The sequence below is a fragment of the Halichoerus grypus genome, chromosome 10, assembly GCF_964656455.1.
Source record: "Halichoerus grypus chromosome 10, mHalGry1.hap1.1, whole genome shotgun sequence".
In the NCBI taxonomy this organism is placed as follows: Eukaryota; Metazoa; Chordata; class Mammalia; order Carnivora; family Phocidae; genus Halichoerus; species Halichoerus grypus.
This window is the reverse complement of record NC_135721.1, coordinates 29,292,192-29,316,530: the sequence shown is the minus strand read 5'-3', so window position 1 is coordinate 29,316,530 and position 24,339 is coordinate 29,292,192. Positions and strand designations below refer to the sequence as shown.

Genomic DNA, 24,339 nt, shown 5'->3' with positions numbered 1-24,339 from the left:
TCTTCTGCGGGAGGGGCCTGCCGCGCTGTTACTCAGGCAACCCTGTTTGGGCGGAGTTGCCCTGTGCCCCTGTGGTGGGGGATGGGCTCAGGGGGAATCAGTTTTTGGGGCTTTTGTTCTCTGGCAGCTTTCCCTGGTGGCTTTCTGCATCTCTTCAGCGAGTCAGAGCAGAAGAGACCGTTTCCAACCCTCTGCCTCAGAGCAGAGAGATCTCAGTCTGTTCTTCAGTGAGCTCTCCAGGCCACACCATCTCCGTTTCTGTCGGGGCTGTTATAAACTGCAGCGTCCTGGGTTGTGTGCCCCTCCGCAGTGCTCCCAGTCCTGCCTCCAGATCGGGGCACGGCTCTGCCCTTTGTGCTTCTAAAACCGCCAGCCGCTCCCAGTTCGCATGTGCGACCCCGCTGCCCTGGGGTTTCCGACCCTGGGGCTGCAGTTCGCAGGCATGACCCCGCTGCTCCGGGTTTCTGCCCCGGGGGCTGCTCTAAAGTCCTTTCCCCACCGCTACCAGTCTGCGAGTCTGTGCCCTGTCCGCATTGCGCAAAGCTGTCGCTCACCGGCGATGTAGGATCCCCACGGCCAGGCACCCTCCCGCTGCTGTTTATCCTCCAATATCTGCCCACAGCATCAGGGCTCCCCGCTTCGTACCTCAAAACCAACCGCCTGCGAATATTCTGCTTGTAGAGATCCAGATCTTCTTACATCTCAGGCTGGTTTCGTGGGTGCTCAGAGTGGTCTGGTAGATACCCAGCTCAATTCCGGGGACCAGTTGAAATAGGGTCCCCTCCTCCTCCGCCATCTTTCCTCCGACTGTTCTTCAATTTGATTATTAACCTAACTGCAAAGCCACAATCTGTGTTATAAAGTTTGGCTGCTGCTTTTGGTAACCATTTTGAACTCTGCTTTAAGGTAGCATTAAGTATGCGTCAAAGTAATCTGTGAAAGAATAGAGGAAAAATAGAGAAGAAATCTGACCTCAGAGCAACAAAGTATTTTATAGTGACAAACGTGTGTTTTTATTATGTACATCGCAGGTGTGAGTATACAGTTCCTTTGCTCCCCCAGACCTGAGGAGCCTATTGAACATGTTACAGCATGTCTACAGGCCTTACACACCTTGCTAGATTCTCCTTATGCCCGAATCCATATTGCAGAAGATCAGGTACAGTCTATTTCTATAACAGATAATAAATTGTACACTTTGTTTTCATATTTATCTTAAGATCATTTTCTCCCATATGAAATAAATATTATATAATAAGTATTCAGGATTTTTTACTTTATCTAAGACATTATAGTGAATGTTGGATGCCTAGGCACAGCCAGCATAGAAGTAGTCAGTGTATCTTCTTAGATGTGTTCCTCGGGAGTCAAGTAAAACTAAAAATTAAGGGATGCCTTCAACCCCAGTTAATGATTCTACTAATAAAGGCCTGAAGTAATTTATAAGGCTATTAAATAAATCATACCACTTTTAAATGATAAAGTTTTATCTCTCATTTAATGAAATTTTTTTTGCACTGGCTCAACTACTCATCTAAGCAGTTTAATGAATTGCTTTTTCTAATTTCTGTATGTAATATTTAGAGGACTTTATTCATGTTACAGAATGAATCTACTGGTGGATTTGTTATTCTTTTTAATTAGAAATTCTTTTCTTTTCATACTAAGAGCCATCTTTTTGGTCACCAGCACTACCATGAGGGGTAATTTTCCATAAAACACAAATGAACAGAGTTGCTGTCATTCGTTATGTCAAAATTAGGTTTGCACATGATGCTGACCAAACCAAAATAAAACAAAGCATATGCTTTGTGATTACAAGATTCACTCACTGATGAACTCTTCTTGTACCCCAGCCTTGCAGCCTGAAGCTGTTCCTCAGCTAAACTACAGATTACTGCAAGAAACTTCTGGTTTTTATAAAATTTGAAATTTAATCTGTGAATGAAGAGAGAATACTGTGTTTACACTCGCTCATTTTGGTTTTAACATAATACATCCCACACCCATCTACCTAGCTTTTTTTGAACCCAATATTGTTTTGTTTATCCAAGCACTGCTTTACACTTGGATGGATTATATTTTTTTTCCTGAGTTGGATTCTATAATTTCAAAATCAGCAGAGTATGCTGACTCAAAAATTGTATTCATTCACCCAACAACTTCTACTCTGTGCCTGTCCTGCATCAGACACAGGTTGAGGCTATAGATAGCGAAAGCTGTCTCCCTGCACCTGGATCAGGAGATCAGGATGGTATGACAAGTGCTGAGCTAGTGTATGTAAAGCTATGAGTCAAATAGAGGGGAGGAGCCCTGACATTATCAAGGAAGGTAAGGAATGGCTTCTCAGAGGAGATGATGGTTGGATTAAATCTTAAAAGAGGAATTAGTGAGGCAGCACAAGAGGGATGGGTTTTCCTCTCTGGGAGAAAAGCAAATCCCAAGACAGGGAGGCATGAGAGAACATGACAAGTTCAAGGACACTACTCTCATTTACTATGGCTGAGACAAATGGAGCACATGGGGGTTGTTAGGAGATGAGGCTGCACAACAGGGAAAAAGCCAAATAATAAAGATTCCTGTATGGCATGTTAAAGGGTTTAAAATCTGTCTTAAAAGTCATAGGGAATCATTAAAAATGTTAAAATAGAGGAATAACCTGGTTCAACTTGTATTTCAGAACATGATATATATAGATTTGATCTCTTTTATCGACCTTGTGAGATTGGTTGATAAGAGATGACAAGGGAGGCAGGGAGGCCAGTTAAGAGGCTCTTTTCATTTTATTTCCAGAGAAATAGCGAGTTACACTGGCTTAGGGAAACTGAATAAAGGAAGAGAAAAAGAGGGTCAGGACTGGAGCGTGAGAGTATATTACAAAAAGTAAAAAAGGATGGAGATGAGGAAAGTAAGTCAGCACCGGAGACTACTAGAAAGGTAGGAGGAGAACTGAGAGAACAGAGTTACAAGGGCAAGGGAGAGTGTGAAGGATAGACAACAGTCTGAAAAGAACCAGAATCCAGTATATTAGGGCAAAAGAGAGTCCAGGGAAGGTTACTAGTGACCTCAGACAGAGCATTTTCTTAGGTGGGCAGAAGCCAGATTGTGGAAGAGTGAGGAGTGAATGAGGGGTGAGGGAACTGGAAGCATTGGGCTGGGACCAGAGAAAGCACAATAGAGATAGAGAACATGGAGGCAGAGAGAAGGATCTGAGAGGATTTGGGAGGGGGGTGGGAATTAGACAGGAAAGACCTGAGTGTTTTCCTTATACTGGGAGAGGAACCTACCTAGAGAGAGAAGCTGAAGACATATGGAATACAATTGAGGTCCTTGAAGAATCCTTGGGAGGTCAAATAGGATAGGACAGGAAGCAAATAAGGAAAGATCAATCAGCCTTGGGTAGAGTCTGGACACTTGATCTTAAGGAGAAAGGTAAAGGTGGCTTTGGTTATAGTTAAGTTTTTTTCTTCCTCTTTGAAATTTGAGGCAGGTTCATTGGATGGGTTTGATGTGGAAGACTGAAAGAGACGTAAAGTGAGTGGTGAAAGTTTGTAATAGTTGCTGAGATGAATGAGAGAGGGACTTATTGGAAGTGCCTAGTATCCACAGTAATTTGTTGGCTGAAAATGTGTTGGAATACAATATGACCATTTCTCAAGATTGTTCTAATGTTCTTACTTGTTACACAGTCATATATATTAATTTTAGCTACCAAATAGATTTATTTTACATGCATATTTTCTTAGATTGTAATAATGTAAATGTATCCTTTGAAATTAAGGTTAATTAAATTTACTTGTATTAATTTATAATAGCTGATCGGTGTTGAGTTGCTAAGTGTTTTGCACCGCCTCCTGTTGACCTGGAACCCACCATCTGTTCAGCTGCTGGTTACTGGAGTTGTACAGCAGATAGTAAGAGCTGCTCAGGATTATTTGCAAGAAAAAAGAAACACTCTAAGTAAGTACTAGAAATTGTGCTAACTTGGAAGTAGATCTTATTTGTACTCTAACTTTTTAAGTGTCAATGCCAGGAAGTTTTTAATAAAAAATGTAGTCATAGATGTAGAAGATTTGCAATTGATTTTGCTTTCATTAGAAAGAACCAAATGAGAGGTGCCTGAGTGGTGCAGTCGGTTAAGCATCTGACTCTTGGTTTCAGCTCAGGTCATGATCTCAGGGTCGTGGGATCGAGCCCTGTGTCAGGCTCCACGCTCATTGTGGAGTCTGCTTGAGAGTCTCTCTCTCCCTCTGCCCCTCCCACTTGTGCTCTCTCTCTCTCAAATAAATAAATAAATCTTTAAAAAAAAGAAAGAAAGAACCAAATGAAATTGCTGGTAGTCAACTATTTTTCACCTTCAAAAGTGTCATCTTCATATGGTTCAACCTAACATATATGTTCCTCATAATATGAAATATGTTCCTAATAAAAATACCTAATAAAAATTTTTTGAAGTAAAAAATGGGTTATCCTTTACTTTTAAGGAGAGGTCAGTAAACAGAATTCTAGCAAGGCAGAGAATTATTCTGAGAAAGACATGTGTTATCAGTTAGACATTCAGTTGTAAATTCTTTTAAAAGAATTTCCCGGGGCACCTGGGTGGCTCAGTCATTAGGCGTCTGCCTTCAGCTCAGGTCATGATCACAGGGTCCTGGGATCGAGCCCTGCATCGGGCTCCCTGCTCTGCGGGAGGCCTGCTTCTCCTTCTCCCACTCCCCCTGCTTGTGTTCCCTCTCTCGCTGTGCCTCTCTCTGTCAAATAAATAAATAAAATCTTAAAAAAAAAAAAAGAATTTCCCAAATACACTTACTGTGTAGTTTTATCTACTCTGTGCTATTACTTTTTTTTTTTTGTTTCTGGACATTTTACCAAATTTTCTTTCCCTCAAGATGAAGATGATATGGAAAAAGAGTCATGTCCTATAGTAGGAGAAGGCGGTGACAGCGGCGGTCTTGTTCCTGGAAAATCTCTTGTGTTTGCAACTATGGAGCTGTTGATGTTCATTTTAGTACGGCATATGCCGCATCTCAGTACCAAGATGTCGGATTCACCCAGTCACATAGCCACCAAAACTCGACTGTCAGAAGAAAGTGCTCGTTTGGTGGCAGCCACAGTTACCATACTCTCTGACTTACCATCCCTTTGTTCGCCTGCTGGTACGATATTAATCACTATTCGGAAATGCATTCTATTACAATAGACAAAGATGAGCTTGCCTTTGATTTTAACTGCTATTATGAACTTATTTTCCTCTTAAATAAGTATGGAAGGAGAAGTTAGTCTTTTATGGTGTGTTGACCTTTAGGAGCCTATAAAGATTAAGGATTTAAAAAACCCAAAACTTAAGATGTTCTTCAGATACATTTCAGACAAACTTCAGCAAGGAGATAGAACCACAGCTTGAGGCAAGGCACTGAACATTAGCAGACAGGCATATGGTGGGATAACTAAACCTGTTAGTTTCTGATTTGGTTGCCACTCTTGAGTAACTGACAAACTGAAAAACGTCAGATGAGTGTGACCACCAATTCTTAGGAGGAGCTAAAGAAATTATAGCTACAAAGATGATAGTTGTCTGAAGATACCTGAAAAGTACTGGATGGAAACATAGACTTTCCCTCTATTTATCTGGAAGGGAGAAATAGTATGAGTAGTATAAAGGTAAATTTCAGCCCAACACAAGCCTATAGATGTGAAAATAATGAGTTATCCGTTGCTGGAGCTTTGCAGGCCAAGCAGAATGGCAGCCTGAGAAAGTTTTGAGTGTTTTCCATGAAGTGGGAGGTTGGATTCGATGACCTTAAAGTTCTTTCGGCTGCAAATTCCAGTGTTTTTTTCATTTCTTCTTTGCTTACCCATATAGTCTTTTCGTTGTTTTTCCCGGCTTGGTTAAAGATGACTTGAGTACGCTGAAGATTGATTACATGTCTTAGAATTGCTACCAGATTCATCAGGTTGCTCAGATAGTTATCAAAGTATATGGTAGTGCTTCCCTTCCATTTTTCTATCTTCTTTTCTCATTTTCATTTTGAAAGGCACAATGTATTAAATAGGTGAAATATTGGAAATAATAAAACAAGGCTAGTTGGAAAATATTCTGTCTTCTTTAATATACCTTGCCACTTTCTCACTTTCCTTTTCCAAACATTGAATTATAGTAGTAGTAATGCAGTAAATTTTGCATAACAAGGGAAAAAATAATATTAAACCACAATCAATTGTAAAAACAACTGAAAGAACTGTAATATGAGAACTGAGTAGTTATGAGGTAATCTGATTTGTTTTCAATTCAGGGTGTATGACAATCCTGCCCACGATTCTGTTTTTAATTGCAAGAGTATTGAAAGACACAGCGATAAAGTCTGCAGATAATCAGGTTCCTCCACCAGTCAGCGCAGCGCTTCAAGGGATCAAAAGCATCGTGACACTCTCAATGGCCAAGACTGAGGACACTCAGAAACAGTGGACAGCTCTAATTCGTAGCACTCTCGCATGCATCCTGGAATATTCTCAACCAGGTAACCTAATCAGGGCTTCAAATCCGTAATCTGTTTGTCAATAACCAATTGAATGAGCTTGTCAGAAGAGTGCTTTATAACACCAAGTCGACTCAGAAAGGTGTTTTAGTCACACCTTGCAGATAGGAACTATAGTACCCCTTTCTGGATATTGACTGTAAATGTCCTTGTCTTAGCACTTAAATACATGTTGGAGGCTCTCCCCCCAAAAAAGGACAGAAAATTTCAGAAAATATACTCAGAATCAAATTGATATGTGTTAATATATTTGTTTGCTTCATATGTTTTCTTTTTAATAAAAATAATAAAATAGGAAAGTTGAAGTATCTGTCACCACCCCAGCTTATCCTCAAATGAAACCACAGTCTTGATTTTGATGTTTCATTATATATGTAAATAAATATACTTTCTGTATTAGTAAATATAGGTCTATATTAATAAATAATAAAATACATGTATATATTAACAAATTTATATATGAATTCTATATAGACTGAGATAAATAACCATGAGCAATATATAGTATTTCTTTTGTGTTTTTAAATTTACATAAGTAATGTCATAGTATATCATTCTACCTTTACACTCTCAAGAATAAGGTTTTTTTGAGCTATTAATGTGTACATATAAAACTCTCATTTATTCCTTTTAACCTCTATATCATTTCCATCACATGAATTTTTCAATTATTATTCATTCCCTTGTCAATTGATATTTCCACTTTTTCCGATTTTTTCCCCATTATAAAAATTGCTGCTATGAAAATCCTTATAAATTCTTCATGCATTTGTACTATGAGATTTTCTAGGGTACACCCCTAGAAGCGGAATTGATGGCACATTTTAATTTTACCAGACATGGCCAAATTGCTCTCCAAAGTAGCCATATGAATTTACACACCCACCAGCAGTGTATGATAATCTCTATTTCTCCATGTCCTCAACAATAGTTCATATTTCAGACTTTTAAATTTTGCCATCTGATGGGTAAAATGTACTATCTTACTGTTTTAATTTGCATTTCTCATTTTCCTAGTGAGTATAAGCATTTTTCATGCTTGTGTTTAATTTGGGGGAAGTGCTTATTCACATTTTTGTCCATTTTTCTTCTGTGTTTGACTTTTTCTTTCATTGTATTTCCGTTGTAAAGAAAATGTCAGAGGACTGAAAACAAAGAATAATAATTAAAGATTTGCCATGTCACCTATCACCTATTAAAACATGTGCACTCTAAGACTGTGGAGCAGGTCCATGAATCAGGAGATAGGGCAATGAAACACACAAATTACTTAAAACAGACATTCATCCACATGAGAATATAACACATGATAAAAGCACATTCATTATTCTTCAGATGGTTTGTGTCAGCTGTTTGAGAACCAGTTCCAGTTAGGCCCTCACCTCATATCGTGACTCAAAAAAAAAAAAAAAAAAACCAGAGAAATTAAAATGGTAATGTATAATTTTAAAAATAGTTAAAGAAAATACATGTAAAATTTTAATGTAAGACTGGCAAAGGAGTATGTAAGTGTAAGAATGGAAAATATCAATGTATTAGGCTATATAGAAATAAACTTCTACCTGTCAAAACATCTTACATTAAAAGGTAGCTGAAAAAAAAGACAGCTGAAAAATTGACAACAGTATTTATGCCAGTGTTAATATCATTCATACACAAAGAAGTCTTAAACATTTAACACCCAATAGAAGAAAGAGGAAAGGACACACATTGGTAAAAAGGAGATAGAGATGACCTCCACACATATAAAAAAGTCAGCCACATTATTATTTAAGCAAAGAAATACAAACAAAAACAAAGTAATCTAAAACTTTTTCTTGTAAAATTGATTTTTTTTTTTTTAAAGATTTTATTTGTTTATTTGACAGAGACACAGCGAGAGAGGGAACACAAACAGGGGGAGTGGGAGAGGGGGAAGCAGGCTTCCCGCTGAGCAGGGAGCCCGATGCAGGGCTCGATCCCAGGACCCTGGGATCATGACCTGAGCCGAAGGCAGACGTTTAACGACTGAGCCACCCAGGCACCCCAAAATTGATTTTTTTTTAAATGTGACTGTACAGTTGGAATTGTTACCAAGAGAACATTTTCATACTTCGCTGAAGGACGTTTAAAAATGGTTTAAACTTTCAGGGAATCAATTCTACGGAATGTACAAAGAGCCTTGAAGGATTCATTATGTTCAAGGTTATTTATCACAGTCTATTTTACAATAATGAAAATATGTGATAAATAAAACTACCTGGCAGTGGGGAAAATTATAAAATATAAGACTATATATTAATTTGGGTTACATATCCATTATACTGATTAAAAATCGTATTTGTAACTACATATAAAAAAAACTACCCCAGACCAGAAGAAATTCAACCAGAACCTAAAAATTAAACTGTCACAAGACTCCTGGATGGCTCAGTCTGTTGAGCATCCAAACTCTTGGTTTGGCTCAGGTCATGATCTCAGGATCTTGAAATGGACACCTGGATCAGGCTCCACACTCAGTGTGGAGTCTGCTTGAGATTCTCTCCCTTCCTCTTCCTTACCCTCTGCTTCTCCCCCTGTCCTCATGTGCAAGCACACACTGTCTCTCAAATAAATAAATAAATAAATAAATAAATAAATAAATAAATAAATAAAATCTTTAGAAATTAAACTGTCACTGGATGGTAGAATTACAGATTTTATTTTCTTCCCTTGACCATTTTTATATTGTTAAACAATGACCATGTGTTATTTTTATTATCTGAATTTTTTAAATAATTATTTGGAAGAGAAAACCTTAGTTTTATTAATGCTGCTGAAACTATTTTAGCTTTATCATGAGTTAATGTTTTGCTTTTTAAAGTAGGTTTTTAACAAACTAAAGAAATGTTAAATGCCATATTTATATATGTATGTATATGTATATATGTGTAAATAGGTAAATAGATATGAATAACAAGATAAAGAAATAGTGAAGAATTTGTTTAAGAATATAAATATTGTTTTAATTCTCATGGGGCAGTTCCATACTCAATAATCATACATTTTTCCAATTGTCAGTTATATAGGAAGGTTTTGATATTTTATCAGTCTAGTTCATTAAAACTAAGTTAATTTAAAGGTCTGATAAGAAAATTAACTTGCCTAAGATATTCTGTCCAGAACTGGATTCTCAGGAGGCAGTATGAAGTAGGGATCAAGGCCACAGGTATTATTTGTATAGTATTTGTAAGCAAGGCAAGCAGAATCCCTTGCTTTACAAGCAAAGTTTTATAATAGGGAATTTTTATTTAGGAAATCATATTTCCTAGTATGAAATCTGAGACTTCCACTTAGAAAAAATATGCATGTATGTGTACGTGAACACAGACACATGTATATAAATCTCCTTGGAGATAGTGTACACTCTTAAGATTGGTGCCATTTTCTTTCATTTTTAAACAATTTTCAATTTTGAAATAGATTTCAAACTTTTTAAAAAGTGAACTACAGTATACCCTTCTAGATTCACCAGCTGTTAACATTTTGCCACGTTTTATTACTCCATAATCCGCATGTTATTGTTAATGTCATTGCTAATTTTGCTGAGCCCTTTGAAAATACACTGAAGTCATCATGACTCTTCACTACTAAATGCTTCATGGATGTCCTTTGAACGAGAACATTCTCTACATAACCACAGAAAAATTATCAAATGTAGGCAATTTAACATCAATACTACGCTATTATTGTTCAGATGCAAATTTTACCAATTGTCCTAATAATGACTTTAATAGAACTTTTTTCTTTTTATTCAGGATACAGTCCAGGATCATGCGTTGTACTTAGTTGTCTTAATACTTTAGTCTTCTTTAGTCTGAGGCAGTATCTCAGCTTTTCTTTTTTAATCTTTCATGATAATAGTGTTTTTATAAAAATGCAGACATCTATTTTATAGATTGGTTTTCAACTTGGAATTGTATGGTTTTTTTTCTCTTGGTTAGATTCAGGTTATGCTTTTTTGGCAGGAATACTATATGAGTATTGTTATGTCTTTCTCCATGCATCATGTAAGGAGGCATATAATGTTGCTTCGTCCCATTAATGGGAATGTTAACTTTAATAACTTGATTAAGATGGTGTCTGCCATATTTCTCCACTATAAAATTGATGTTTTCCCCTTTTACAATTAATAAGGAATTTGTGGGGAGATAATTTGAAACTCTGTCAATTATCTGTTTCCCATCAAGCTTTCACCCAATGGTTTTTGGGGGTTTTTTGTTTGTTTTTTAAGTAAACCCTACTCCCCAGCATGAGGCTTGAACTCATGACCCTGACATTGAGTCGTAGGCTCCACTGACTGAGCCAGTCAGGTGCCCCATACCCAGTGGTTTTAACATCTGTTGTACCTGAACCAGTTATTACTGTGATATCAAAATGATAATTTTCTAACTTCTACATTAATTTTCTTCCTTTTACATTTATTACTAGCATTTCACGGAAAGAGCTTTTTCTTTGCCCTCGTTTTTTATTTTCTTATGTGTTTATTGTTTATTACTATCAGTACAGACTTATGATCCTTTTTTTAATTCAGTGGGTCCATTATTATCATTTTGACATATCCCCATTATTTCTTGAGCACATTTTTACTTTCTTGCACCAAAGATATAGCAAACTTACCTTGTATTTTTCCTGTTGGTGCTCTGGAATCCATCACTTCTCCAAAACAGCTCTGGTTTCTTTTAGTAGAAAATGGTATTTAAATGGCAAATCTTTTTTTTTTTTTTTTTTTAAGATTTTATTTATTTATTTGAGAGAGAGAGAATGAGAGAGAGCAAGCACATGAGGGGGGGAGGGTCAGAGGGAGAAGCAGACTCCCTGCTGAGCAGGGAGCCCGATGCGGGACTCGATCCAGGGACTCCAGGATCATGACCTGAGCCGAAGGCAGTCGCTTAACCAACTGAGCCACCCAGGCGCCCCTAAATGGCAAATCTTAAAGTCACAATTTTATTTTACTTTATTTTATTTTATTTTATTTTAATTTACTTATTTGACAGAGAGAGACACAGCGAGAGAGGGAATACAAGCAGGGGGAGTGGGAGAGGGAGAAGAAGGCTTCCCACTGAGCAGGGAGCCCGATGCGGGGCTTGATCCCTGGACCTTGGGATCATGACCTGAGCCGAAGGCAGATGTTAAAGTCACAATTTTAAAATAAAGTGTTAATTTTCCAACAAAAAATTGCTTACAGTGTCACAAACTCTGAGTTAGAAATTGTTTTCATTTCGCCTACGATAATATTTCTACTGTAGAGTTCTCGGGTTTTTAACAGGTGTGACAGATTATTGTAGATTGGCTAAATCCTTCAAATTTTACATCTCTTTTTTTCTTTATGTTAACAGGCTTCTTTTTGACTATTATTCTTAGCCCATTCTATTTTATGCCAGTACCTTAATTATTAGATAATGTTAGCATATAAATATATATGTTCATAATCCTGATAAATTACTGATTATCATTGAGTATTTGCAGTTCCAAATTAGTCCAAATTCATACTTAAAGAATATTAGTAAGTTCAGCTGTGGAAGAAATGATAATGACAAAATAGTTTAGGTCTCTTATTTTATATATTTAATAGTAGTTTTCTTTAGAATAAATATAGATATTTCCTGTATTTCTAATTACATACTATATTTCCATTAGGTTGTATTTATTCCCAAATAAATGATTGTAATAGAAGTTCTTTAAAGTTATAAGAATACCATCTTCAAGAAATTGTGCAAGATTTTTTTTATTATGTTTGTGTAAAATGTATAGGTTTTATATTTACTGAATAGAAAGGTGTTATCACTAAGAAAGTCTACTCTGGATTTTTAAATTACTTAGAATATCTTTTAATCACTTAACTTTGTTGGAAGGAAAGAATTTGGGAATTTTTGATCCATCTAAACTACAAAGAAGTTACATAAATTTTAAGTAATTTTATATTACTGTGTTATCTTTCATTCAAATTTGCTTTCCCTTGTAGCGTTCTTGTTAGGATTTATGCCTGGATTTTTTTCAGTTAATATTGTACCATCCAGAAAAACAAGGAAAAAGGACTTCAATACAGGACTTATGATAAACTCTCCCTGTTTCCTTAGTAGTAGATGAGTTCTGTTCATAAAGTTGTTTATGGATTGTATTAGATTGAGGCACACACTGTTATAAATGTCATTGGGGGAGAGAGGGTTATTGTTCAAGATTGGAATTCCAAAACATGTTGGAAACAGCACATTGCTTTCATTTTTCATATATTTTATTTCACATATTTTAATATTATTCATCTATTTCAGAAGATTCCATGCCTATGCCTGATGAAGTAAGCATGCTAACAGCAATTGCACTCTTCCTGTGGTCTGCTAGTAGTGAAATAATAGGAGTCCAATCATTACAGAATGGCTGCATGAACAGATTTAAAAATGCACTGAATTCTTGTGACCCATGGGTAAGTTCCACTTAAACACAGAGGTAAACATTTCACTTTATCAGTAAAATTTCAGATTGATTCATTAAAATGGGTGATGCATCACATGAAAACCTAAATATTTGTTATATGGCTTTTAAATAGAAAAGCTGGAAAAGATCACTCAGTTTAAGGACTAGGATACACATACGTATGTGTATTTACACATGCAAAAAATTCTCCAATATCTAAAATATTTGATTAACTCTGGCTTATAATGGTAGAGATTTTACATGAGTCTATGTTTATATTTTTCACTGCTTACTTAATGGAACCAAAAGCATTAAAGAATAAATTTATATTAATACATATTTTGATGAACCTATTGGAAGCCAGTTTTTCTAGAAAATAAGTTTTTTTGGCTTCACAATGTCAGAGTATAAACTAATGATTCTCAAACCTGCTGCACATCAGAAAAAAATCATCTTAGTAACATGATTCCTAGACTCTGCTACTATCTTCCTGAATCATAAGTCTGTATTTTGAAAATATTGCCCAAGTATTATGTCCAGCAAGGTCTGGCAACTTCTCTTCTACCAAAGTGCTGAACCAGCTTTATTCCACTATTGTCCTATATGGTGATGGGCCTGCCTTTTATTCTTCCTTCCTTCCTTTTTTTTTTTTTAATGTTACAATGAAGTCTTTTTAAGCTAAAGTGGAACCAATGAGATTTTACTTTCTAGGCCTGGAAAACTTAAATTAGCATAAGCAGTCATTTCCAGAGAATTCAAATGAATTTGAGTTGTCTATCCAGTGTATTTTTATAGCATTGTTTGACATCCTTTAGATATTAGCCTTCCTTTTTAAATATGTTAGGCTAAAGTGGAAGGGACAATTGTCAAGCAAAGAAAAAATTAAAAACATAAATTGGAATTCCTGATTTATAGCTTCTTCCATACTATAGAAATATATAAATTATATAAGCTTGGTAATTTGGCAGTTACCATATAAGGAATATTTATTTAATTAATGTCTTTTCAGTTAGTTTTTTTTAGTTAGCTTATTGGAAGTTTCGTTATTCTAACTTTATTTCTATAAATAGAAAATGGCATTAATTCATCCCACATTTTTATTTTCATTGTGCAGTATCACATCTTTTCAGCATATATTAAGTTGCAATGTGATTGTACAGCAAATGAGAACTATCACACATGTTAATTAATACAATTATTTTCTAATATAGGTTCAAGCCAAATGTTACCAGCTTCTCCTCTCAGTCTTCCAACATTCCAATCGTGCCCTTTCAACTCCGTATATCCATTCCTTAGCTCCAATAGTGGTTGAAAAGCTGAAGGCTGTTGAAAGGAACAGACCAGCCAGTAGCACAGAACTTTTAGCTGTTCAAGAAGGAATCAAAGTTCTGGAAACATTAGTTGCTCTTGGGGAAGAACAGAACAGTAAGTATTCGTAGAAAAAGCCAATAGTCCAAAATGAAGAACTATATTTTATATACATATGTATATCTATCTTACTTGATATTGGACACAAGCCATTGCAACAGTAAGTTTACTAAGGAGTGGTTACTATCTGAAAGCTTAATATTTTGGTCATGCTACTAACATAATGTATTGAGTTTATTTATACTCATTTTTTTATGAGCGAGAGGTTAAAATAAATTACTGATGGCCTTTCAACACATTGGTTTTTTTTTTCTAGGAGTGTACTCTTTAAGAACTAGGAAAAATGTGGATATTTAATAGGTTTATAAAAGTAATTTATTATGGTGTTCATAATAGAAGTACAGAAGCTTTATAACAAATAGGATTGGATTAGTATTAATACCAAACATCATTTTAAAATACCTCCAATTTTGAAATTTAAAAATTATTTTTATTTAATGAAAAGCTACCAGATACATGCATTTAATCAGAGACGTACACAGCTTAATACCTATTCCTCTTTATCCCTTGATTTCATCACAATCTAAAATTTGTTTTTAGAAATATGACTTTTAATTGTTGCAGAAAGACTATACTTTTTAAGCTAGTACCTTATGATTGAACATTAAGTGTTCAGATCATAAATAACCGAGATGAGTATCCTTATACAGATATCTTGGCACATATTTTTTATTATATCTATCAGATAATTCCTTAATGTGAAATTACTGGGGGTTGAAAGGAATGTACATTTTTAAGGCTTTTAATATATATTGCCAGATTACTTTCAGATAACAATTACATCCATTTTTTTCTATTGTAAGTTTTTTCTTCTTCCTTTGAAAAAAATTTTACAGGAAATTGGAAAGGTAGTAGAGCCATTGAAAAAGTTATTGTAAGAGCTTCACTATAAAACAATAATCCAGGGGTGCTTGGGTGGTGTCTACTCTTGGTTTTGGCTCCGTTGGTGGTCTCAGGTCCTGAGACTGAACCCTGAGTCGGGCTCCGTGCTCTGCGCTTGGAGTCTGCTTGTCCCTCTCCCTCCCCCTCTGCTCTTCCCCCCAACACACACACACACACGCACACACGCGCATGCTCTCTCTCTCAAATAAATAAATAAAATCTCCAAAAAATAATAATAATAATCCAGAACTATAATAGTGGAAAAGGAGAAATGCAGAGGTGATTATGAAAAAAAAAATTGATCTGATTTGATGAGTGACTAGTTACAAGGAGCAAGAGAAAGAGAAGAGCCAAACATAACTGTGTTACCTGGAAGAAGCATGGAAACAGTGTCAGAATTGGAAATGTCAGGAAGAAGAACTGTTTAGGAGTTGATAGGTTTAGTTGAAATTAGATATTAATAGATTATTTGGATAGAAATGTTGTGACTGACATCATGGCCTATGTTTGTGACCATGATGGCCAAAACCAAAGGTAAATAAATGGTGGCCGTCACATTATATCATATATGTTCATTCATTTATTCATTGATTTGATGTTATCTTCCTGATGAATGCCATCATATCCCATTATGAGGACTCATTTACCTTTGGTTTTTGCATGCATTCAGCCTTATTAGGTTTATCTTAAATTTTTTTAAATGCCAATTTTACTGTACATTAAAAGTCTTCCTATAATTCAAAACATGTGTTATCTCAGTGAAGCAGTCTATTAAAAAATGAAGAAACCATGATAATGCTGATATATCTAACACTTAAAACTGTAATGTATAGTTATATAAAATATAGTAATGGAATTCCCAGGGGGTAAATTTTCAGCTTTTAAATTTGTTTTATCACTCACCTTTCTTCACATCAGTTACAAATGCTAATTTTTTGTTTTTAACTTTATAGTATCCATTACAGAAATAGGAATGAATGTTTTTTTCACCCAACATGACCAGAGTTATAAGCTAAAGACATTGGAATTATGTTTGAGTCTTAATTCTTGTTCATCATCTTTATTCAATCTGTTACTCAAAACTTGTCCTGTTTTTGAAACTTCTCTGGGATTCAAGAGAACCTTGCTTCCTATTCTTATATCTAATCATCTCATAACTAAATAGCTATAATAGTTTCCTAACAGATATTCTCCATCAATTTTACCTCTCCTTTGTTTAAGAATTGTGAGTAGTGGAGCGCCTGGGTGGCTCAGTGGGTTAAGCGTTTGCCTTCAGCTCAGGTCGTGATCCGGGGTCCTGGGATTGAGCCCCACGTCGGGCTCCCAGCTCAGCAGGGAGTCTGCTTCTCCCTCTCTCTCTGCCCCTCTCCCCCACTCATGCTCTCTCTCTGGCATGGCAGCTCTCTCTCTCTCTCTCTCAAATAAATAAATAAAATCTTAAGAAAAAAAAAAAAAAGAATTGTGAGTTGTTTCCTCTTGCATTACTGCATCGAGTCTGAACATCCTTGCTCAGTTCTCCAAACATTTATTCTGCTTCCCAATGTGTACCCACTACCCTGACTGGTCCAGGTTTCTCACGCAGCTTACTTTAACCTCTGTACAGTCTTCAGTCTGTTTTCCCTCTCCTCAGGTATGTTTCTTCCCCTCATTTCTTCTTACACAAACGGATTTAACCTGCATCAGATCTCATTTCTTCAAGAAATGTTGCCCACTCTGATCTTTCCCTTCATACAATTTCTTTGGCAATTATAATCAACCTTATTCTATGGCTTTGTGGTTTTAAGATAATCACTAAAACTATAAAATCCTAAAGTATTCCTCCACTTTATGAGGCTTTTGAGGAACTCTGTCTCAAATGCTCACCATACTTTTTTTTTTTTTTAAAGATTTTGTTTATTTATTTGACAGAGAGAGACACAGCGAGAGAGGGAACACAAGCAGGGGGAGTGGGAGGGGGAGAAGCAGGCCTCCCGCTGAGCGGGGAGCCCGATGCGGGGCTCGATCCCAGGACCCCGGGATCATGACCTGAGCCGAAGGCAGACGCTTAACGACTGAGCCACCCAGGCACCCCTCACCATACGTTTTTAACACTTAGTTTTCTAATTGTTTGATGTGCTGGATACCCTTTTCAACTAGGCAGTAACAGCTTTAGGTAGAGATGAATTATATATTTCCTAAAATTCTTAGCACATTTCTAGATACTTGATGAGTACTTAAATAATTTATAATATATTTTTTCCAGTTAATTAACTGTTAAAAGCAAAACCTTGCTTTTCTACCTGATGTTGAAAACCTTGTCTGCTTTAGTATGCACAGTGTACTGAAGATGATTTCATATTTATTTGATAATTCATTATTATATTTTCTATGGAAGCTCTTATTATACAGTACTGTTGTAATTCTGTGTGAGGGAAATTGAGCTAAATCTAGCTAACTTGAAGATTCTTGGGACTTTTAAAATATCAGTTTGCTGCCTTCTTTCTTCCGAAACTTTGTCGTGGAAAAAAATCCAACTGATAAAAACTTCTGAGTTGTTTTCAAGGCAAAGGGTGTTTGTGTTTGTTCATTCATTCAACAAATAGTTATTGAGTGCCTACTATGTACTAGGTATGTTCTAGTCCTGAAATAAACACAAAGATCCCTGCTCTCCTAGAGCTTACATTGTAGCGCAAAAACAGAGACAGTGAACACCCTCCCCCCCTTGGGTATGTCTGTATCTATTTTATATATAAATAAAAAATTTTGTATAGATAAACATGTGTACCTATATCTATATAATTTTATGTAGAGGTGAAAATGGATATAACTATATTAATTTTGGATGTAGATATAATAGATGCTGAATTAGGTAGGTGCTATGGAGAAAAAAATACAGTAGGGAAAGAAGATGTTCAGGGCCAGAAGGGATTAGGGTTCTGGAAAGGTCTCCTGATTATTATCATTGTCTTTCTTGACGTCAGTGAGTGTTGTATTCCACGTTCTGTATCAGATGCTTCCTGCTCCCCCTACAACCTTGGCTACTTTCACTCTACAAAAATTAACATAAATTAAAAGTGGAAAATACATGATTCTCAATGTTGATTATCAGATACATATGTATATATGATCACATTTTTTTAAGAAAAATGCCAGCTTTAATGAAATTTATATTCCAGGATGGAATTGTTAATATGGCAAGACAGACTAGTAAATGGGATTAAGCTTCCAAATAAATCTTTGTTTAAGGGCTTAGAATTTATGTCAACCACAGGTTCTTGTTTTTTTTTTAGCCCTACACTCTACATATTTGCTTCTTTTTGAGATATTTTTCCCTCACTTACTGTGGGTTTGGGGGGATGATGAAATGGGAAAGAGTTATATTTCTATTTTAAAAAGAAGGAAATACCTAGTTTTAGTTAAATAATAGTAAATGGATGCTGTTCAGGTTTCTCTTTCCTACTCTAACCTCCCTATTCTGAAATACCCTTAAAAATGTCATGATCTTACTCTCAGAATACATTCCGCCAGATGGCAGGTGTAAAGTACTTATTCCTTTTTACCCTTTTAGCCAGTATTTTTTTTACCTTTTTTTTTTTTAAGTAGGCTCCACGCCCAGCATGGAGCCCAACGGGGGCTTGAACTCACAGCCCTGAGATCAGCACCTGATCTGAGATCAAGAGTTGGACACTTAACCGACTGAGCCACCCAGGTGTCCCTAGCCAGTATTTTTTTTTTTAACAAAACAAATTAATATTAATCTAAAATATACAGTCTTAACACACTTGGTCTCCAACTCAAACATATAGCTTGGCGTTAAGTAAATATTTAATATTAATTATGAGTTATTGTTGAGGTCTAAAACAGATTCTATTTGCTTATGTTTTATTATGATTGAGACTACTGCAATAATTGCCTAATTTTAAAATTAAAGTTTATTGTAATTGACAGATTTGTGACGATCCTCAGACTTTATCATTGTTACTTACAGGAGTCCAGTTACTTGCCCTTTTAGTTCCCACTTTGATCTCTTACCTGCTGGATGAAAATTCTTTTGCCTCAGCAAGCACAGCTTCCAAAGATCTTCATGAGTTTGCACTCCAGAATTTAATGCATATTGGACCTCTGTATCCACATGCTTTCAAGACAGTAATGGGAGCAGCTCCTGAGTTGAAAGTACGTTTGGAAACTGCCGTTCGAGCAAGCCAAGCCAGCAAGGCTAAAGCGGCCACCAGGCAGCCAACCCCTACCGTACATTCTGCACCCACGATTAAGCTAAAAACAAGTTTTTTTTAATTTGATATTCCATTCATTTTCATTTATATTGTCAACTGGCAACTAATTAGTGATAGCCACTGTATCATTCTGGGCTGTAGGTTCTACTTTCTTTGTATATGGGTATTGTATGCTTCTAAGTAGGTTAAGTAAAATAATGCTCGTGCCACTCTCTGATTTGGAAGGAGTGATTGTTTTTATCACGTGGTGGATGTGCTCTCATTTTTCTCCTATAATGTTTTCTTTTTTATTAATTTATTTTTTAAATACGGAGCCATAGGCTCTTAAATTTAAGTGCTAAAAACAATTATATCATGTAGTTGGGCAGCCTATTGGTATTGTCAGGAAAAAAATAGGTCAATATTCAGCATCTGTCATGAAAAAATTTAATTGAAAAACAAGCAGAATTTAAATTTTAAAGTAACTCAAATAATGAAAAATGTTTCATGGTGTATATAATATGAATAAAGTCACATTTTCTTAGCATTTCTCAAAATGTCCTTACCTTTCTGATAGATCTTTTTACTTTCATATTAGATTACTAAATTATGCTTGTGTGTATTTTAGTTGTTAACTGAATTAAAACTCTCACTGAAAGATCCATTAAAATGTTTCAAATGTGGAATAATGGTCTGCTTTTTTTTTTTTTTTTTTTTGATGGCAAAAATTTGGCCTTGGTTATGTTTTATAATTACAGTACAGAGCATTGAGTCCTGACTATGATGGTTAGTCTCATTCATCAAATATTTATTGAGTGCCTACTGCGCACGAGGCATCAAGCTAAGTGCTGCAGGGCATACAAAAATGAATTTGCCATAATTATGATAATGCCCATCTTTTGTGCAATGGGAATTTTACCCCATCAAATAGATAATTCATGAGATAAGCGTTTGTCCCAGTGTTGAGGAAATGTTAAACACCAGGTTTTACCAGTGTTACATAGACTGTAGTATCAACAGCAAGTCACCTTGCTGAATACTCCAGATGCATACCTGCTTATCATCTGCTGCTGCCTGCTCGCCCTCATGCCCTCGCCAGCTGGCAGCTCCCGTCCTCTTGCTGGTCTTCCGGGTTCGGTCTTGTAAGCCTCGGTGAGGTGCTTTCTTTCACCTGTTGTCTCACTTTCCTTTATTACAGGGTGGTTTTCTCATTTCTGAGTTGCTTTGCCAAAGTTGTTCTCCTTATTTCGGGGGGAGGTTTTTTGGTAACAGTTGTATTGAGATGTAATTCAGACAACATAAAATTCACCCATTTAAAATGTACAATTCAGTGGTGTTTAGTTTATTCACAACCATCACTACAACCAATTATGAACATTTTCATTACTCCCAAAAGAAAGCTCATGGGGTGCTCAGTCAGTTGAGCATCCGACTCTTGGTTTCAGCTCAGGTCATGATCTCAGGGTTGTGAGATTGAGCCCCGAGTTGGGCTCCGTGCTCATTGGGGAGTCTGCTCGAGATTCTTTCCTTCTCCTTCTTCCTCTGCCCCTCCCCCAGCTTGCACATGCTCTCTCCCTCTTTCTAAAATAAATAAATCTTTAAAAGGGAAGAAAGAAACCTCACACCCTTTAGCGATCACCCCACAACCTTTCCATTTCTCCCAAGCCTTTCCCTACCACGGATCTACTTTCTGTCTCCATGAATTCTTCCGTTATGAACATCTCATATAAATGAAATCAGAGAATATGTGGTCTTTTGTGACTGGCTTCTTGACTTAATGGTTTTTTGTTTGTTTTTTTAATTTGTTTGGTTTTCTTAGCCTTCAAAAACCTTTATCGGGGGATAAGCCTAGTTCTAATGGAAAAAGCCCACCTCTGAAAAAGGAGCTGTGGGTATGTAAGCTGGTCTGATGTACATTCATGACTTGTACATTCATGGTTCAAAATAAAGACCCTCAAACACAAATGAGTCTAAAGCCATTACAACCCAAAAGTATGTGATTCACTTAGATGTGCTTATATTAGCTCTTAAGATATGATCTATGTACAGAGGAGCTGCACCTTCCTCACGATCAGCAGAAGCACATGGCCATTAAAAGGGAGGGGGAGGCCAAAAAAAATGACAGTTTAAATAGGGTATAAGGTTCTCCTCTCGACACTATTCAATAAACATATACCCAGAAGGAGAATGAAATAGAATCAATGCCCAGGTGCCTCTCAAAGAGGCAAATGTGATTTGGAATTTTCTAGCACAATACATCTCAACTACTCTGGGTACACACAAAACCAGGACTCCCTACATGAGATGCAAAGGGATTATGCCCACTGCAGTTAGCACCCAGCTCCTGTGCAAGATTCAGCTCCACTATAGTTTGGATCACTTCACTTACGGAAACAGTGCCTAGCAACAACCCTCATGCCTCATTAACACCACTCTATGGCCCTCACTGACTCAGTGGTGCTTTTTTTTTTTTTTTTTAAATAAAAGCATCTGAAGAGGTGGCAAATGGTTGCAACTGCTATCAGGTCACAACACTTTCAAAAGCTGAAAAAGATCTCCATCCGCTGGTGCAGTCTTCTCCCCTGTTATACTTCTGCCACCAAAGGAGGGAAAATGGTGGACAAGTTCTTTGCCACTGGGCCTTGCCAAAGTCAATAAGAGAGCTTGTCAAAGGCAGAACCGTTTTATGGGCAAACCATCTCTAGCTGCAAATTTTTGGTTAGGAAGAAGAAGCAAGGCATGTGTGCAAGAAAGAGGTAGGAGTCCCTTTGTCAAGGGTTTGGTGACCCAACCCCAGATGGCCAGCTTGGTGCCAGCAGACCAGGACCTGCCAAAACCCATTATTCAGACGGAAAAGGAAGAGAAGACACCAAAAAAATATAGTCAGTTCTGAAATCTGCACAGTTGATATTTGTTCTTTGTAGCACTAAGGACTTGAATGAGAATCATGAAACTTGAGGAACACATTCTTTTCTTCAGGATTTAAAAAATTTTATCATGTACCAGAAGACTGCATTCAGTATGGTCGGTCTAACAGCTTTTGCTAGAACTTGGTTGTTAAAGCACACTGCACCCAGCACCGGGAGAACTTCATCTGAGTGGAGTGGCTTGTGACCTTCATTGGTCCCCAAGCCGAAAGTCCTGTCCCCAGTTGTGTCTCCCAACTCCACCATTCTGATCAGCAACTTGCCTCATGGTAGCAGGGGACACACCGAATCCTGACACCTCTCCTCTCCTGCTGGGCAGCCAGCAGTACAAAAACAGGTGTGGGTAGAAAATGTCTTCGTCCCAAGTCCGTTGGGTATCTGAACATTAGGAGGAAATAAAGATCTCCAACAAGATTTCCAATGAGCTCATTAATGACCGAGCCTCCCGTCATACAGTTGAATCCAAGGATAACCATGGTAAATAATAGGCCGTAACTGTGTTCCAAACCAAAATGATAACAATCATGTCTCTGTTCAGCTGGGCCCAGACATAAAGTACTGACATGATCAGAGGAATCATCAGCAACTGCATATTCATTGCTAAGCCAGTAATCACGATGCAAATCCAGTTAAAGAGGAGCATGAATACATAGTCGGCTGGCCTCCCATCAAAAGCTCCTGTTTCACATCGTGTAGAATACTGTAAGAAATAGAAATTGACCAATAAATCCAATTCCCGGAACCACAGGGAAGTAAAAGGTGGCAGTGATTGGCCTCCAAATCTGGAAGCGATAGAGGAAGGCTTCTTCAGACCAGAGGAAGAAGGAGGCGGGCTGATGAGACCAGGTTTGCCAACAAGGTCACCGTGACAGTGGTGACCAACCAAGGGCATGATGTCTGGGATGCTCCTGGGACATCTTCACCTTTTAGGTGGCTAGGATGTGCACAGCCGCCCAACTCCCCAACCCTGGCCCCTCACCACATGGTGCGCTCTGTGAGTGCAAGGTGTGGGGGAGGAAGCCGCCCAAGCCAAGGAGCGGAAGGCGGAGATCCCCGGATGTGGCGCCACACTTGACTAGATGTTTTTAAGCTTCATCCACGTGGTAGCATGCTTTAGTACTTCCTCCCTCTCTGTGGCTGGATAATACTCCGCTGTATGTGTACCACATTTTGTTTATCCATTCACCGGTGGATGGACACTTGGGTTGTTTCCACCTTTCGCCTATTAGAAATAATACTGCTTTGGACAACTGTGTGCGAGTTTCCGGTGGACATATGTTTTCATTTCTCTTGGGTATACACCTAGGAATGGAATTGCTGACTCAATGATAACTCTTAAGCTTTTTAAGGAACTGCCACACTGTTCTTCAATTGCTTGTTTCTTGTTTCTTGCACATATAACCCCTCTTCACTACCTATTTATGAAGTATAAAGTTTATTTCTGCTTTGGCTATTTTCTGCTATTCTTGGTACCTCCCAGACTTTTTCCATCATTTCCCACCTTGAGGTAGACTGCACCATGCATTAACAATGATTCTCTTTTTTTCTCCCTCTCTCCCTCAGCTCCTTCTTTCCTCCCTCCCTCCCTCCCTTCCCTCCTTCCTCCCTTCCCTCCTTCCTCCCTTCCCTCCTTCCCTTCCTTCCCTTCCTTCCCTTCCTTCCTTCCTTCCCTTCCTTCCTTCCTTCCTTCCCTCTCCCCAGGACTACTTTGTACTTTCTCTATACTCCTCTGAGCCACTGATAACCTAACTTCTAGTTTTCTGTGATAGTATTTATAAAAAAAGCTCTGTTTGAAGAATTATATTTATTAATTTGTTTCACTGCCCAATTCTTGAGATTCTTCTCAACCTGAATAATCATACTTATTCGATTCTGAACATCCGGTATCAAGGAGCTAAAAGGAGAAGCATCATGACAGCCAATGGATTCTTTCTGAAGCATAAT

At 37.2% G+C, this 24,339-nt stretch overlaps 1 protein-coding gene and 1 pseudogene across 1 annotated transcript in view; one reads left to right on the top strand and one right to left on the bottom strand.

The window, feature by feature from the left end:
• The window catches only part of HEATR5B (HEAT repeat containing 5B), a 110,502-nt gene extending 89,069 nt beyond the window's left edge, over positions 1–21,433 (top strand). Inside the window, exons 30-36 of the mRNA XM_036070397.2 lie at positions 1,032–1,159; positions 3,816–3,960; positions 4,890–5,156; positions 6,294–6,518; positions 12,827–12,978; positions 14,180–14,393; positions 19,246–21,433. Coding sequence (XP_035926290.1) covers positions 1,032–1,159; positions 3,816–3,960; positions 4,890–5,156; positions 6,294–6,518; positions 12,827–12,978; positions 14,180–14,393; positions 19,246–19,550 — 1,436 coding nt within the window. The 3' untranslated portion in view covers positions 19,551–21,433. The remainder of the gene's footprint in view (positions 1–1,031; positions 1,160–3,815; positions 3,961–4,889; positions 5,157–6,293; positions 6,519–12,826; positions 12,979–14,179; positions 14,394–19,245) is intronic.
• A 1,152-nt stretch (positions 21,434–22,585) lies between these two features.
• On the bottom strand, positions 22,586–23,092 carry LOC118521707 (derlin-1 pseudogene; annotated as a pseudogene).
• Between the last annotated feature and the right edge of the window lie 1,247 nt (positions 23,093–24,339).